Source organism: Hydra vulgaris, chromosome 14 (assembly GCF_038396675.1).
Source record: "Hydra vulgaris chromosome 14, alternate assembly HydraT2T_AEP".
NCBI classification, from domain to species: Eukaryota; Metazoa; Cnidaria; class Hydrozoa; order Anthoathecata; family Hydridae; genus Hydra; species Hydra vulgaris.
The window spans coordinates 3,587,501-3,605,966 of record NC_088933.1 but is presented as its reverse complement, the minus strand read 5'-3'; the positions used below and the strand labels follow the sequence as shown (position 1 = coordinate 3,605,966).

Sequence of the window (18,466 nt, the reverse complement as noted above, 5' to 3'; positions counted from 1 at the left end):
AAATTAGAAAAAAAAGTTAATCTCTTTCTTTTTACAAAATGAAATTTTAAAAACCATATAAAATACAATTTATATACTAAAATTTATGAAAATTTAATATTTTTTACAAACAAACATAGAATGATCACCACATAAAAAAAAATTTTCAAAAACTTTTGAACGAAAAACTTCTAGTGTCCCTTCCAGAATATTCTTCTCAACTAAATCAATCAAGAAATTCAACTCACCACTACTTTCAATAAGTTTATACTGCGAAAAATGTGCTCTCCATTTTGGATCCGAAACATTTTCTATTTTAAAGTATACTGAAGGATCAGCAAGACAAGCACCTGGTCTTGATATATGAGTGACATCAGAAAAACCACATTTTTTAAGAAGTGCAATAGTGTTACTTTTATTGAGTCTTAAAGCTTTCATATTGTTAAATGCAATGGGACAAAAAGGACCCCACCATATACTATTAAAGTTTTCGTCAAACATAGCATCAATTAATAACAAACCCCCTGGCTTCAAAACACGATAAGCTTGAGATATAGCTTCTGTACATCTTGGATGATCATGAAAACTACAACTGACTGTAGGGGAATCTAAGTGGTGAAGAACTTGAGTAAATGTAACCACATCAAACTGTGCTGATGGAAAATCTATAACTGGTAAAATAGATAACCTAAATTCCACTTTGCCTTTGTAGTTAGCACATTTTTTCTTTGCACATTCAAGCATTCCTTTTGATGCATCAATCATGGTTAATTGATTTATACCATTCTTTAAAAAAGCAAGACCATAATTACCTGTTCCACAACCAGCATCTAAAACACTGATCTAAAAAAATATTGTAAAAGGACCTTAAAATACATAACACTACTCTTCAAAATAAAAAAAAACTTTTAAACTTACTGAATCTTGAAAACAAACAACTTTAACACAATAGAGGTATAACAGACAAATTTTATACAACTATTTATTATTATTATATTTAATTATAATTATTATGTAGCAAGGAGTTCAGATTTCAAACCCACCAAGGGAAAGAACTGCATTTGACTTTATTCATGCATCAGCCGTATGAAAGTTCATGTTTTGGTGTTATAGAATTAAGAGATATAATAACAAATAAAAATATACATCCCTCAAAAAGATATTTAATTACTTTTAAGTGACTGATTATCTTATTCAAACTTCAAGAGCAACGGATTCTATCATTGCCAGAAAAAAAAATTCGAAACCCTATTTCACCAAAAACAATGAAATTAGTGATTAACTTTTATCAAAGTGATAATTTTTCAAGCATGATGACAGGTAAAAAGATTTTTTCAATATTAAGAAAAACCAATATGTTCAGAAAAGCTTATTACTACTCAATCTTAATAAATTATATGTTGCGCTTAACACCAAGGTAAATTGTTAAAGTTTTTTACTTTAAGTAGTGCATTAAAACTAATACATCAGGTACTCATAATGCATGTATATACATAATGCATCACATGTTCGTAGACTTCCATACGTATACAATAAATGACGTAAATAGTCGTGTTGAGCAGGAAACTAATTTAAAACATGATGCGAAAATACTTGCTTGGAGCGTATGAGACATATTTTTTTTGCGAGTATATACATGTAGAGCAGCGAAAGAGTTAATTTAAACTTTTGTTTTTATAAACATTTCTTAAACATAACATTTATAATGTACCTTACAAATTTCATTTGAAAAAACTTTGAACTTCAACATTCTTAAGTTTTACTTAAGTTGTGGTAGTGGTGTAGTGGTATAGTAAGCAACCGGGGTTGATATATGACTAGGGCCGGTTTTGATAAAACATAGCCGGGGCTGGGGCCAGGTTTGTGACCGGGGCTGCATTACTATTGATATTCCTTATAAATATATTATTATTGTATAATAAATATATTATTGTTATTTAAAATTCATGATATATTTTATATAAAGATATATCATCTCATCGTCATCATCATCACCATCATCATCATCATCATCATCATCATCATCATCATCATCATCATCATCATCATCATCATCATCATCATCATCATCATCATCATCATCGTTATCATTATCATCTTTACATCATCATCTCTACATCATCATCATAATATCATCATCATCATCATCATCAAGCATACAGTTGATGATGATGATTAAGATGATTATGATGACGATGACAATGATTATTATCATCTTAATCATTGGCATCATTATCATCTCTGATACATACTATAAATCTAATTACTACTCTCATACTCTCTCTAAGATCATTGCTTCTTTTCCTATCTTTTAAAGACACCATATATCCATCTGATCTACTTTGTTCTTTCTTATTTGTCATTGTAAATATTTAGGAATTATATTATATTTGTATATATTATTTTTGTGACTTTTTCTTATATTTTCTCAAACTTTCATAACAAATTTTAACTTGAACAAAATTAAAAAAAACAGCAACAACAACAACAAAAATCCAGCCCCGGCTAGTAACCCCTGCAAATTGTGTTTGTTTAGCCGGGGCCGGGGTTGAGTTTGCAAAAACCTCTGTTTTTAGCTGAGGCCGGGTTTGAAAAATCCTCTGTTTTTAGCTGGGGCCAGGGCCCCGGTCACTTACTATAGTGGTAGAGCGCTCACCTCATAAGTAAGAAGTTCGGAGTTCAATTACCACCATGTCCCTGGTAGTACTGCATTCAACTTGCTTCTTTGTGTAGTGGCCTTGTTAAAGAAGTACATGATTTAAAGTTAAAGAGTCAACTTTAAAACTCCAAAACATGAACAGAGGATTGTAGCCACAATATAGTAGCCTACTCAACTGTAGTAGCCCTCTCAGTTTAGTAGGTGAATAACATTTTTAAAAATTTCAAAATCAAGTCTTATTTACCAAACATCAAAACTTCCCAGGAGATGCATGCAATTTTTGTTTTGTATGCCCACTCATAAGTTTCTTATTTTAGACAACTTGGTCATGGCCATTTGCAAGTTTTATTATATTAGGCATTTCAATACTTTGCGGAAAAAACTAAGTTTCAAAAACAAAAACAGCAAAACTAACAAAATAGGAACTTGAAATAAATTTAAATGGGAAAAAATTAAAAATTTAGATAATTTGCGTACTGTTTCATTTTCATTTTTTTAAGGTGATTGTTATTAAATTTAGTATTTCAAAAGATTTTTTTTTTGCAATATATATACTTGTTACATTAGCATTTATCACTTGCAACCGGACTCAAAAACCAGTTACTTTAGTGGAACAAATGCAGCTGTAGGAGCCTCAGGGAAGGAGAATTTATATTTGAGAGATTATATTAGAGTAAGAGTTAGCTAAACACTATTAAAAGTTGTTGGACAAATGTCCAGTATAAAAGCACAAAAGTCTAGCAAAGATTTATTATTAATAATTGTTTACGTATATTTCACTAATAACATAGTAGACCAAAAGGGTGGGGGCGGGTAGAACTAAGGACACTGAGCTAAATGTTAAAAATCAACAGGTATCCAAAATTACAAAGGGTTAAAAGATTAGGGATAAAAACATAAAGGAATAAAAAGGTAATATTAAACAATTAAGGCTATGTGAAGATTGTGTAGATGGCATGGCATAATTGCTTAAAAACTATGTATATAAGTGTGTGAGCCTTATATAGAAAATACACTGAGATGCTTAAATGGTATAAGAAATCTGAACGTGATGAGATGTGTATCATTCAAGGACATGCAACAGAAAGATATTTTATATATAAAAAAGAAAAGGTAAATGGTTACAAAACAAATATGATATATATATATATATATATATATATATATATATATATATATATATATATATATATATATATATTCAGTGGGTTTTTTTTTCAGTATAATTATGCTTTAAAAATCGTCAATCTTTAAAAAATTTTAATTTGTAAAAATTTAGATTTTTGTTTATTTTTCACTATAGTATAAAACTTATGTAAGCAGATTAAATTCTATTCAATTATATTGAAACAGCTGTTTAAAAATGCTCATTAGACCGCAATCCACACTAGAATTAAATTGTTTATTTGTGTTCTGTAAGAACCCTCCTCCCCCCTTCCTTTATCAGATCTGGACTGAAATTCCACCCTAGTATTAAGCACCTGAGAGTATACATAAAATTTTAAAAAATCCTCATAAGTTTTAATTTTAACAAATATTTACAACAAAAAAAAGTCATAGACAATAAAATAAACTCAGCTTTTTTTTATTTGCCTAAATAAAAAAAACATTAACTTATATATTAGATATATTAGAAATATTTTCAAAACACATTTGAAAATATTTCTAATATATCTAATATACCTGTCTCCTTTAAAAAATTTATCATAAATCATAATTTATGCAAATTATGCATAAATTCTTTTTTTACTTATTTAAGTAAAACAGAAATAAAAATTAAAAGACTTTGAAACTTAATTTAATACTTGCAATGAAAAGTTTCTAAGCAAGAAAATGATTTTTTTTTTTTTAAATTAACCAGAATCTGAACTAATTTATTTGACAAAACTATTTAAAACTAAATTGCCTGTGCTTGAATAGTTTTTTTGAATTTGTTTAGTAATTAACAAATGGTCACCAGCCTTAATCTCTGATCTGGTATAGCTAAACTTTTATGATTATTTTACAATTCAAAAGATATTTTTCCAAATTTAACTATACTACAAATGCAAGTTAACTGTAAATTATTTTTGGTAAGCTTGCTAATCTAATTATCTAAAAATAATTATATCTCAACTCCACGACTCCGACTCCACAGCCCTGAATATAACAATTATAAATAATTATAATATAGTTATTATATAGTTATAATTAATAAAACTTGAACTTGTTACATTTATAAGCTATAGGTTTTTAGAACAGTTAAAAAAAGTTTAATGTCTATAGTTTGAAACTTTTTTAATTTGGGCACGATTCCCCTCTTAATTATATATGAGGCTATAAACTGCTCTAAAGAGCTAGCACTGCTCTAAAGAGCTAGCACTGCTCTAAAGAGCTAGCATCTCTTGTGCCATCTACTAAAATTCATTCTGGTGTTACTCGTTATTCAATTAAGTCTCATCCTTTTTCTGTGACTGTTCCTAAGTGCTCCAAAAAACTAGACGCTTATTCGTCTAGTTTTTTTCCTTGATCATCACTTCTTTGGAATTCGCTTCCTTCATCTTGCTTTCCTGATTCATATAATTTGCAATCCTTTAAGTCGTCCGTCAATCGTTATCTTGCTCTACAATCTTCATCTTTTCTCTTCCAGTAACTTCCAACTTTAATTAGTGGTTGCTTGCAGCCTTGTTGGAAGCGAAGATGTTTAAAAAAAAACAACTGGATAAAGCAATTTTTGAAATCTTTACAATCAAATACAATTTTTACAATCAAGTTTTTCCTGACATTTTTGCAGAACTGAGTTGATTATGATTTTGCTACACAAATATATTAATATATAAAGTATTAGTTGCTTTCAGCATGGTTAACATGCATTACTTGACAGTAAATCAAATAGAAATAAAAAAGAATATTTTTAGTCCAGAAAAACTCGCTGACTACAATTTTCTTAACAAGTCTTTGTAATTAAAATTCAGTATCATCAAGCAATTTCTAATAATGCATAATAACCAATCAATAAAAAAAAACTTCATGTCACATAATTATAAATTGAAATTACATTACACATAATAATTAGCGTACAGTAAAAATTAGCTACTAAAAATACAAACTAAAAAATACTGACTGAAATATTTATATATTGATAAAGTAGGATAAAATTTTTTTAACAGGTTTTACCTGCGATAAATCCTTTTTTAATAACCCAGAAAATAAAGCACACATAAAATCAGCACCATCAGCTATACGTGCTTGATCATAGCCAATACTAGCTTCTTCGTAGTTGTAATACAAACTCATTTTATCTGCAATATATATACTTATATCATTTGTTGTTTACTTTAAAAATAATGAAAACTAAATTAAAATGGATGTTAATTAAGAATTAAATATAAACTTACAGTTTGATAGAAAAAAATATCTACAATACTTAAAAAATAATGTTCTTACTAAATTACAACTAATTGATAGTTTTAAACTATATTTCATTGAAAACTTTATCAATTATTATTTGGTAAATTGTTTGTGATTTTATATCATATACTTTATATTAACATTTTTATTAAAAAAAAGTTGTTCAACTTTTATTAACAAATTTTTTTGTTTAAAAAAATGCTAATTAATGAAATAATCAAATAAAATTATTTCTAAAAATTTGAATTTAAAATATTTAATTATTGCCATTATAAAAAGCAAAATCAGTCAAATATACTTTAAAAAGTTATAAAATAAAAATAAAAAGTAGGAATATATAAAATATAAATATTATTACAAAAAAGTTCATTTGAATTTCTGATTTTTTAGATGCCTGAATACGTCAAAGTTAAAAAAACTCTTTTTTACAAAATAGACATTTTTTATTATGCATAAAATGTTGTTTTGTTTTTTATTTGTATCTAAAGAAAACTTAAAAATCAATCTAGTGTTATTTTTTAACTGTTTTAACTCCAAAAACAGAAACTTTTACCCCATAAATTTGAAAAATACTTTACAGATAAGTAAATAAAATAACAATAATAAAAATAACAACAATAACAACTACAATAATAAGATTAACAACAATAATAATGGTAAAAATAATCATAAAAGTAATAATAGTATTAAATTGAAGAAACATTGAAAACAACATTTTTTTAAATTATGATAATGCTGAACTAAATTACACGTGTACACAAAACTTAAATTTAAATCAAAATTTTTAAAAATTTAACGACTCACAAAAATAAATATCTACTTATGGAAAATTATGTAGATAACAATTTAAAATAATGAATTTGAATCAAGTACACAACCTATGTAATTATATATAATGTATAAATAATTTTTATTTATTGCAAATTATAAACAATTTAACTGAACAAAAAAAGTGAAAAATTTTATTTTTGGTTCTATAGTTATCACTTTTATTTTTGAGAAAAGTCACAAAGCAAAGATTTTGATAATTACAACAATATAATGATATTAAATATTTATTTTTTAAATTAAATTAAGTAGAATTGATGAAAAATAAAATAAAACAGTATTTTGTATAAAACTAAAAACAAAAATCCCCTTCTACTAGTTTTATTGTTTGAACCAAATGGATGGTTAAGCGCCAAACCAGCCTATAAAACGAATATGTTGGAATGAGATAATTTGACGCAAAGTTTTTAACAAAAGCTAAACAAAGTCTTTAACGAAAGCCATTAAACCGAAAAAGTAATTGCAGTTCAGTGCACTTAAAAATTTTAATTATAGTATTTTGGTGTTTGCAAAGAAACACTACGTAAATCATTTTTTAATATAAACTAAATTTTTTCAACTTTGTTGTATAGGCTGGTTTGGCGCACAACCATCCAAATAATCTGAAGTTTTTATTAACAAGTAAAATTAGGAATTTTACTTGTTAATAAAAAAAAACTGCTGCAAGCTTAAATATACTAATTTGTGTATATTAATAATAATAATAATAATAATAATAATAATAATAATAATAATAATAATAATAGTAGTAGTAATAATAACAATAGCGATAATATTAATAAAAGTAACAACAGTTTATATTAGCTAGAGCCAAGCTGTTACAATGGAGCCTGTGTTGCCAAAAAGCCTTTTTTTTTTGCAAAAAAATTATAAGTTACAAAAAAATTTTTAAATAAGTGTTAATTTAAAAAAAAAAATGTTAACATATCACTTGATAAAATTTTGTAGAGATTTTAGCTAGAATCAGATCTGAGAAAATTGGCTCTGGCTCACAAAAAAAAGAAAATTATAAATAAACTGTTATTTTCAAAATTGTTTTATGGTTTTTTTAACTACTTTTTGAATTATTTGCGATAGCAATATTAATTTTATTTGTCACCATTTTTGCATTTTGACAAGACAAATCTGAGAGTTTTCTAACTGCCAGAGCAGAACCATGAAAAAAATATGTTCATGCTGATTGAGCTTTTATTATTATTTATTATTTTATTTAAATTATATAATTATTTTTATTGAGTATAAATTTATATAATTATTAATTATATAAATTTTTTTTTTTTTAAATTTCAATATTATTAATTATAGAAACCTAAAAATATTTTAAGAAAAATTTATAAGAAATTACTTTTAATTTATCTGTTAGACTAAAGATTTGAACTGCAATTTTTATAATTCAAAAATCTATTTATATAATTAACAATAAATTTATTTATTTATTCAAAATTCAATAAATCTAATTTGTATTTAAATTTTAAAACAATTTTAATGTAATGATTTTAATGATCAGTTTCTTATTATATTTGTTAAACTTACCAATTCTAAACTGTTTTTATTTTCACTATAATTGATTTTTGCTGAGTTATAAAATCAATTGCTTAAGTAAAAAGGCTTACAACTATATCAAACAAGTTACCATTGATATAGTAACTGCATTTTATAAACAGGTATAAAAAAAAATTTATCTGACATTAATCAGATGTCAAACTTCAAAAGGCGTGCTTTTTTCCTTTTCATATCATCGAGACTGGATATATCAATTGACTTTGCAACAGATGTAAGTTTAGTGTCTTCATTTTTTCTGCCAACAATTGCAGCATGGATTTTTGATTTGATTGCTGAAGTCAGCTTGCTAACACTGTATTGTTTTCTTAAACTTTTGTTTGATTTACTATCTGTTTCTTCAGCTAATGAATTTCTTGATTCATAAACAAATTCTTGGTTTCGAAGACGTTTATTTGCAGAAAAAAATAAAGGTGAACCTCTGCGCTTAGAAAATTGTCTTTTTTTAATAAAATTTGTATGAAATTCACTTTCAAGATCATCTGAAGAATACATAATATTCTCCTCACATCTTACTTTATTTAAAATTGAAACTATTGATATAGCAAGCTTATTATTTCCTGTTTCAACTAAATGTAAACAATCTGAATAATAAAGTTCTACATTCAAGTCGCCATCTTCTAATGTCCAATCAACATCTTGTTTCATATAAAAGAAATTATTTAACTTATTTTTACACAACTTTTTTAAACGTTTATTTGTCTGTAAGATTTTCTCTCGTCGAAAAGAACTACTAAAAGAGTCTCGTGGTAATAGTCCAGTAACAATGATTTTTATGTTCGGGTTGAATTCTTGGAAGACAAGTCCAATAGATATAATTCCATTAGCAATGTCTTGTGAATTATCATGATCTAAGTTGTTAGTTCCACAATGTATAACAATATATTTTATTGCCTGACTTAAAGTTAGATTTTCTGCACGCCACAGAACGTGTTGTGTACGATCACCACCAATACCAAAATTAAGAGCTTTTAATGGATTAAAATACTTTCTCCATACATTATGATAACGAGATAACCCTGCTATGATGGAATCACCAATTAAAATAACTTCAGATTTTGAACTAACAGCTAATGCAGCATGTTTGTTGTGAGTTTCAAACCATCCAGCTTTGTTATCACGATATGATGGGGTAGTTGCTGGTGATATATTAGTGCAATAAAAAGAATTTGTTCCTGCAGACTGGTTGGATTTCTTCCTTTTTTCAATAAATGATAATGGGTCATATGAGCTGTGGTTGATAGATGAAAAGTTGTTTACTGGTGAACTAACTAAAGTTATAGTTTTTTTGATTCCATTTTTAGACATTTTTTAGAACTAAAACTAAAAATAAAACAAATTTAAAAAAAAAAAACATAAAAATTTACCATATATAATTTTAAAATTTTATTTTAAATTATTTATTCTTTTACAAGAAACTAAACAAACAGATACAAGAAATTATTATTTTTATTATTATTATTATTGTTATTATGATTATTATTGATATTATTATTTTTATTATTATTATTATTATCAATGTGATTATTACATAAATAACTATTGCTATTATAATTACTATTACAGATATAATTTTTATTACTTATATTATTTTCTTATTTTATTTACTTATATTATTTTCTTCATATTTTATACTGATATGTTGTATCTTCAGGTATTTACTTTATATTAGTATTTGTACTGCTGTAAATTCCCTCGAAATTTTATTTTATTTTGAAATAGTTTAAAAACTAGTCCAAAATAACATTCCATAAGTTTTAAAAATAAATTTTTGTATTAGTAAGCGATATCAATTATCATTTACACAATTCTATATAGTTAATGAAACCAACCCCATGATAGAGAAAAAATCTTTCTCTAAAGTGGCCACCTCTCCCGGATCTCCTCCAAAGGTCGACAGAAAAAAAAGTTTATCTTACCAAAAGTACCAAGTTTCACAGCTAAAAATAATCATGCGTCAAAACGAGTTTGCCGAATATAAATATATTTTCGAAAGTCTTTTTCTAGCGAAAAAAAATGCTAATTAACTAAATAACTTTCAACAAGACTGCAAGCAACAACTATTTAAGGTGGTACTAGCCCAAAAAAGTTAAAACCGAAAATACATTAATTTTGAAAACAAAATTATTTTTGAAAAACTGTGCTTATTGAAGAAACATTTAAAGTAAGTACAAATGCTGAGTCATCATTTTGAAAATGTTTTTTAACTACATTTTCAAACAAATATTTATCCTAAAATAGTCAGAGTTTCAGGCTAAAATTATGCTTAAAAGGTTAACCATATATTAATTAAGAAATTTGACCAGAGTTAATCTACTTTTCGAACTTGAAAAAAAAAATCTAAAATTTTTGAAATTTCTTGGGCAAGCCCAAGAAATTTCAAGTTTTTTTACCACCTTAAGTTCGAAGTTACCAGATAACAAAAAGTATTAAGAAAGAGAAAGAAACGGCTTAAAGTTTTGTAATTTCCATAAGTTATGAAAATATATAGGTGGCAGAAAGTTTCAAAGCATAGATTTGCTTTGGAATTTTCTTTATGCTCTAAAAACTAAAAGTTTTTAGAGCAGATAGATTAAAAACGAAACAGATAGTGGAAGACGAGGTAAGATGGCGAACGTTTTGAAAGGCCTAAGTTATTGCAAAACTATAAGTCATGAAGCAATAATACTTTTTCAATATGTCTATATTATCTTAATTATTCATTTCCTGCATGAATTTTCAGTTTGCAATTGGAAAAATTTGAAATAAAAATTAAAAAAAAAAGTTCATAAATTTGCTATTTGGTCACGTGACCAGGGCTAGATGACTTATTATACGATTTATATACCTTAGATCAATGTATAAAAGATGGAATGTTAAACTTACCATTGTTAGCGTTACTGTTAAAAATTTTCTGAAAGTCTCTAGAATCTTACTTCTGAGAAAAGATACAAGAATTAGTACTCTTGAAATAATGGAAATTATCATGTTTTTATAATGATTCCTTGATAGCATAAAAAGACGTTTGTTCTTAAGAGAGTTAATCTTGTAAAAATATTATTAATCTAGACTTATTAACGAGCGAGGCTTGACTTGAATAGCAAAAATCAATATATGTTTGTATGATTATTGATCATCAAACTTTATTTAGTATATGCCATTCTATAAAGCATAGCTTTTATAGACTAGCTCAATTTCTCAAGATCTGTTTAAAGCCTGCTATTTTTTTTATGATTTTTCATGAATTCATGAAGTTGTTAAGTCGCTAGTAAAAAAAGATGAAAATCAAATGATTACAATAGAAAAAGCAACATGAGGTAAAAAGTGATTCTTGACTTGAAATCAACAAGCAGGAATGAATGCTTCCATACCTACCTGATTCCAGGAGATTACGAACAAGACATAACAATAAGCGGAATCAGCAGAATTAGCTTTATGGTAACAGTAAGTAGCGTAATGATATGTCTAAAGAAGATAAAATATTTCATGAGATTATAGCTTGGACCAAACTACCTAATGGAAAACAAGGAGAAACTGAACACAACCTAGTTTATTTGTGTCAGAGACACAAATGAAGGAAAGTGGTTAGGTTTGTCTGAAAACGATTCTCAAAATTAACTATTTGAATAAAAGATTGAGAAATACAAAAGTTATGATCTTTGAAGTCACCAATACCAACAATATTGGGTTAAGAATAAAGAGAAAAGGGTTTGGTTGATTTTCTTTGAAAAGAAATCAAAAAGAGTGGAATCTTGAGAAAAGGAAGTACAATATAGAACAAAGAGAAGAAATGCTGAATAAAAGCAAATATAAAAGAAGAACAAATAAGTAAATTATGCGAAAGTAAATGTTTCGCCCAAGCATGTGACTTATGGAGGGCTTGCCAATCAAAGGGTAGTAGCCATCAACACTGAGATCCAAAGAAAGCCAAATTCAAATTATTCTCAAAATCAAAAATTAAATAAAGATATCAAGATAAATTCGTGCAACACGAACTCGTCTACAGATGAAGAACAGAAGACATTCAAAAAAACTTATGATTAAACGAGAATTTATATTTTAATCATACATAATTGATGTGGTTAAATCATTAAAATATGCTAAAACTTTTTTTTTTTTAAACAACTAACCTAATATTGCACACTGGTAAACCAATTATATAAAGTAATGACTAATGATAATATTAAACTTAAAATAATAGTAAACAAACTGTCAATTTTAGCTACGTGTAAATTATTATTTCTTTTTATTGTAGTTATTAAGGTGCTCCCAGAAGTCATTACGGTCTTATCGTAGAGCACCGCCAAAGAGCATTTAACAAGGACGTTTATGCCTCCTTTCTTACCAATATTGGGCTAAAGACAACGTCGAATCTTAGACCTCTGGGTTCTGAGCAAGAACTCGCACGGCTGCTAAATTATTATTAACACATTCAGTGTAGGGGAGGGGGAGGACATATTTCAACAAGAGTTTGTTGTTCCCAAGCTCCAATCATTGTAACTTGTTGCAAAGTATTCTAATTTTATTTAAGCATAAATACTCGCAATTTGAAAAGTTATCTTTATCAAATATTTATAAAAAAGCAATCCCAGAATTATATTTGAAAAACCCCATTTGTCGGTATTGAGTTAAGTATAGAGTTCAGTGTAGATAGACTTACAACTTAAGCACAAAAAGACCACTAGTACCGTTATCTCTATGGATTGGTTCTAATAACTTTGTTAAACTTACTTTTTTGTTGGCAATAAAATACGGGTAAGATAATCAGTTTTTATCAATAATCTCAAAACAAGGTTGTGTGCACAAGGCTGTGTGAACAACGTTATGTAAACAAGGTTGTGTGAACAAGGTTGTGTAAATAAGGTTGTGTGAACAAGGCTGTGTGAACAAGGCTGTGTGAACAAGGTTGTGTGAACAAGGTTGTGTGAACAAAGTTGTGTGAACAAGGTTGTGTAGACAAGCTGTTTCAAATAAGGGATTCAAGCGATGTTAAAGTTACAATAATAATATTTAATTAAAAATTAGTTATTGTTTAAGTGCTGTTTTCTATTGATACTTAAAATTATTGTAATTAAAACGCTCAAATGCTAAAGCCTTAAATAAATAAAAAAATATTGAGTAATTCATAATGATTATTCTTAAGAAAAATCATTTCCAATCAATAACTGCTTATCTCTTTTAAGATATATTTTTGATGTTAAATATGAAATAGTATTTAAAGCAATCAATGTTTCAGAAGATTATATAAACAATTTTACAATAATTTCATATTTTTAGACACGTCTAGGGCGTTGAAAAAGTTTGGCTCTAGGTACACAAACTTCCTTTAATATTTCTAAATAATTTTTCCAAATATCTAAATACTAATCTTTTGCAAGCTTTTGACTTCTAAAAGATAAGTATTTAGGTATTTAGAAATATCATTAAGAAATATTAAAGGAAGTTTGTGTACCTAGAGCCAAATTTTTTCAACGCCCCAGATTTGTCTAAAAATATGAAACTGGTATAATCACATTTCTATACTGATTACTTTGTACTAATATAGGTATAAAGACTTACAAAAATAAATGCTTGTTGTGTAAAAGGGTTTAAAAATTAGTGGCTCTAGGTACAATAAGCTTTTTTTAAACTTTACTTAGAGCTGCAAGATTTTATACCTAGAGCTACTCTCTGAAAATTAGGTTTAACTCCGTAATAAATGAACAACAAAGATAGACACATAAATTTTATTAAAAATGTGTTTAATCTTAGATTATTTTCAACAAATTTGATTTAGCGTTACTTAGAATTTACAACATTTAAAACGTTTAAACTTGATAGTTCTTTGCAAAAATTAAAAAATAAGTCTAAGCGTAAAATGCTAATACCAAAACAACTGTAAAAAAAAAAAAAGAAGGTCTGCACCAAACAAAGTTCAACAATCTACCTTGCCATCAAACAAATTCTTTATCAGAGAAACACACATATAGGGCATATTGCCCTAGGTACAAGCAAACTATACAGCCTGAAGTAAAACCCTGACTTAATAGTCTTATGAAAAAAGTGATTTTTGTTAAATTATTCATTTATTTTATCAAAGTATGTTAATAATTATGATAATTATGATAATTAATAAAAAGATTAACTATAAAAGATTAGCAAGTATTCGCATATCAATTAAATAATTGGTATGGCGTTCAAACAATTAGTTATGGTAATGCTATGGTGTATGGTAATGCTATGGTGTATGGTAATGCTATGGTGTATGGTAATGCTATGGTGTATGGTAATGCTATGGTATATGGTAATGCTATGGTGTATGGTAATGCTATGGTATATGGTAATGCTATGGTGTATGGTAATGCTATGGTATATGGTAATGCTATGGTGTATGGTAATGCTATGGTGTATGGTGTTCTTTCAAACAGCTAAATGGTTATGAATAGACTGAATAAGCTTTCTTAAATATTCAAGAAACTTAAGTTGAATCTATACTTAGATTCAACGTATGTTTCCGGCCTAATATTCTGTCGTAGATCATCAGAAAATAAGAGTCTTAATTATGGACTTCGTTTTTAAGATGAGAACAGCAATTTTCAAAGGGTTGAAGTTAGGTAATTTTCCAGGTAAGGGACCTATGACCTCAATTTTTTATCAGGCAGCAATGTATTACATTATACTGTGCAGCGATAGCAGTCAGTGTCAAACCTTTTATTATGCAAAATTTCCTGAGCATGTTTTCTGTTGTTAATTCATTAATTTTTCCCACAAATAATAATTTAAGTTTTTGTTAAAATAGCAACAAACTACGACTAAAACAAATTTAGTGGGTAAAGAAATTGCCTATGCATATAATTTTCATACTCAAAACTTGTATGCAAAAAATAACTTTAAAAAATCTTTTGCATTTTTCGCAAATTTTTAAAAATGTTCCAAACTTTTGATTGTACAAGAACCAATAGAAAAGCATTTCCTCTAGGATTTTAAAACAATTTAAGATGCCAGCACCAAAACTTTATTTTAGATCATCAAAAAAACAATTTCAGATTATAACTTGCCGTGGCAACGCTCTCTGAGAATCAAAATAAGATAAGAAAATAAAAGTTTTTTTATAACTATTTAACTGACAAAGAAGCACAACTTAAAACTTAGTAGTTTTTGAATAAATTGGGGTCCGAGGTACAAGGTAGCCCTAAGTACACAAACTTCGCCTACAATAGTACATACACATAAAGACAGGAGATATATGTACAAGACAGGTGTATTTTTTTAATGGGTCAAAAATAGGTAATTTACAGAAATGGTATGAAAAAAAACTTTTGTACATATATTCATACTAATGTGCTGTGGAGTTTTTTCGCAAAAAATTAAAAATAAAAATAAATAAATACAGTAATCGGGACCTGGGATGATCTTAATTTCAGACACTCCGCACATTCGTAAATGTAAATGTTTTTTTTCAAGATTAAATATTAAACTAGATTAAACTTTGTTGAAACAAAAATGTTTTGTTTTAAAACATTAAATTGTTTTCGACATTCTTCTCTGTTAACATTTATATTTCATAGATCATCTAGGTCAAAATTGTTTGGATAGATTATCCGGAAGAAATCCGGAATAGGGTGGGGTGGGGTAATATGGATAGAATTTTAGATATATATTTTTTTAATATCATTTTTTTTTTAGTTAATAACCACCATAAAAACTTTTGTTATTTTTCTTTACATTCAGGGTGTATAGAATAACTTCACAATGAGTAGAACATAAATATATCTTCTATAACTAACGTACTAATCCTTTTTTAACAACACCAAATATACTATGAGTATCCGTATTACCCCACTGATGGGGTAATACGGATACTCATAGTATATTTGATGCATATATCACACTTATTGCTTTTCATGAATTTAAAACGTCAAACTGTATTTGTTATGACAAGAAGTTTTCTTTTTCTTACTGATACAGTCTTCTTTTTAGTTTTCTTACTGATACGGTCTTCTTTTTAGCTTTCTTACTGATACAGTCTTCTTTTTAGTTTTCTTACTGATACAGTCTTCTTTTTAGTTTTCTTACTGATACAGTCTTCTTTTTAGTTTTCTTACTGATACAGTCTTCTTTTTAGTTTTCTTACTGATACAGTTTTCTTTTTAGTTTTCTTACTGATACAGTCTTTTTTTTCTTCTCTTTTTCTTGCAATCTTGCGACAATATCTTGAGCTAATAAAATTTTGCCCTTTAGGCCAGAAGATTTTGAAACATAGTATACTCCCCTTCCTTAACAAGTTGTATGGTAGTCATTAATTTGCTGTAATTGTATGTACCAATAGTCTTGCATTGATATTTTATTTCAGACATGATAATTTATTTCAGTCTTATTATATTATCTAAAATATTATATAAAGTTAACTTTAATTACATAAAATATAAAATTTAATTATAAAGTAAAATATGATAATAAAATAAATAAAATGAGGAATACAAAAATAAAATATAAAATATTTAGATGGGAGTTAAAGTTTTACCCTAGCCATTCAGGGAGAACAAATTTGAACTATGATCTTAATGTTATTAGTTCAGTAGAATTATATAAAACTATTATATGTAACTGAAAAATGTATAATACTATATTTAAAAGCAAAAGTGAGCATAAGTATATGAATAAATGTAATGTAGCTTAAGACTTTGTAACAAAATTCTATAATGTTAACAGGATTTTATATATATCCATTTTATCTCACTATCATTTTACCTGTATATCCATTTTACCCCATTTCAGATTTTTGTTTATTTTTCAATAAGGGTTAGAGAACTCATAAATTGAATTTTACATGTTGTTACATCATGGTCCAACTAATAAATTTATATCATTATTCTTGGATAAGTAATATTACTGAAATCTGCAGACAAAAGTTTTGAAACTTAATGTTTTAATATTTTTTTCAAACTAAAACGTTTTACATTTTAACTATTCATGTAAATCAAATATAAACATTGCTAATGCGGAAAAAAAAAAGCCACTTATGTGTGTAAACTGTTGTTAATTTTCATGTTTTAGCAATATGTGTGGATAACTTGCTCCATGCATACTTATTGAATATATCCATATTACCCCAACAATTCATATTACCCCACCCTACCCTAAGTTTCCATTTAATTTTGCTTTTAGCTGAGTTGTTTTTAACTTTTTTTTCAAACTTTTCATAGTTTTTCTGTTTATTCTATAATTATTTACTCGCTAGAGTGAACACAACAACAACAAGAAGCTGTTTATTTTCCATTTATAATCATTTTTACAACAGTAGCAAAAGTTAAAATAATAATAACAATAAAAATAATTATAAAATTACTTAATATAAAATGATAATTCTAACATTACACAATACAAAAAAGATTTGTATCTGGATTCGCTTAAATAAATGATTATTAAAGAACATTTCTTAAAATTAAATTTTTTGTATAAATTATAAATAATCGCTACAACTAGTTATAGAGGAACAACAAAAATAAAGTGGGAAAATAAAGACCATTTCATATGTATTTGCTGGATGTTTTAGTATTTAAGAATGCCAGGACACTAATGTTAAAAAAATTAGGACTATACATTAACAATGCTACTGCGTTATTTGTTAACCAAATAATTTTACTTTCTAAATCACTGCATTTTCCGAAGTTTTGATAATATTTGTTCAAGTAAAAGCCATAAGATAAAACTATTATTTGATTTCGAAATCAGTGTGAACTATGTGTTTATTATATTCGAGGATATATATATATATATATATATATATATATATATATATATATATATCCTCGAATATAACAATATATATATATATATATATATATATATATATATATATATATATATATATATATATATATATATATATATATATATATACTTGATAGTATAAAAGTATAAAACTTTAAAGTTCATTTATAATATTTAAAATGATATAACACTTTTTATTCACCATTCTCAAAATGGTGAATCCTACCACAAAGGGACAACATCTGAAAAAGAAATTCGATATATATATTACACCGAAAATAATACAATTAAAACTCGCAAAATAAACAAATCCTTTGT

The 18,466-nt window shown here is 26.6% G+C and overlaps 2 protein-coding genes across 2 annotated transcripts; both read right to left on the bottom strand.

The window, feature by feature from the left end:
* Window positions 1-3: 3 nt before the first annotated feature.
* LOC101240044 (ubiquinone/menaquinone biosynthesis C-methyltransferase UbiE) lies at window positions 4-5,995 on the bottom strand. Its single transcript, XM_065818416.1, has 2 exons — window positions 5,795-5,995; window positions 4-822 (listed from the first exon to the last, which is right to left on the bottom strand). The coding sequence occupies exons 1-2, from the start codon at window positions 5,912-5,914 to the stop codon at window positions 94-96; spliced, it is 849 nt and encodes a 282-aa protein (XP_065674488.1). The 5' UTR covers window positions 5,915-5,995; the 3' UTR covers window positions 4-93.
* A 2,429-nt stretch (window positions 5,996-8,424) lies between these two features.
* On the bottom strand, window positions 8,425-9,761 carry LOC100200004 (platelet-activating factor acetylhydrolase IB subunit alpha1). Its single transcript, XM_065818409.1, has one exon. It carries the CDS (start codon window positions 9,722-9,724, stop codon window positions 8,549-8,551), a length of 1,176 nt encoding a protein of 391 aa, XP_065674481.1. The 5' UTR covers window positions 9,725-9,761; the 3' UTR covers window positions 8,425-8,548.
* Window positions 9,762-18,466: the final 8,705 nt, after the last annotated feature.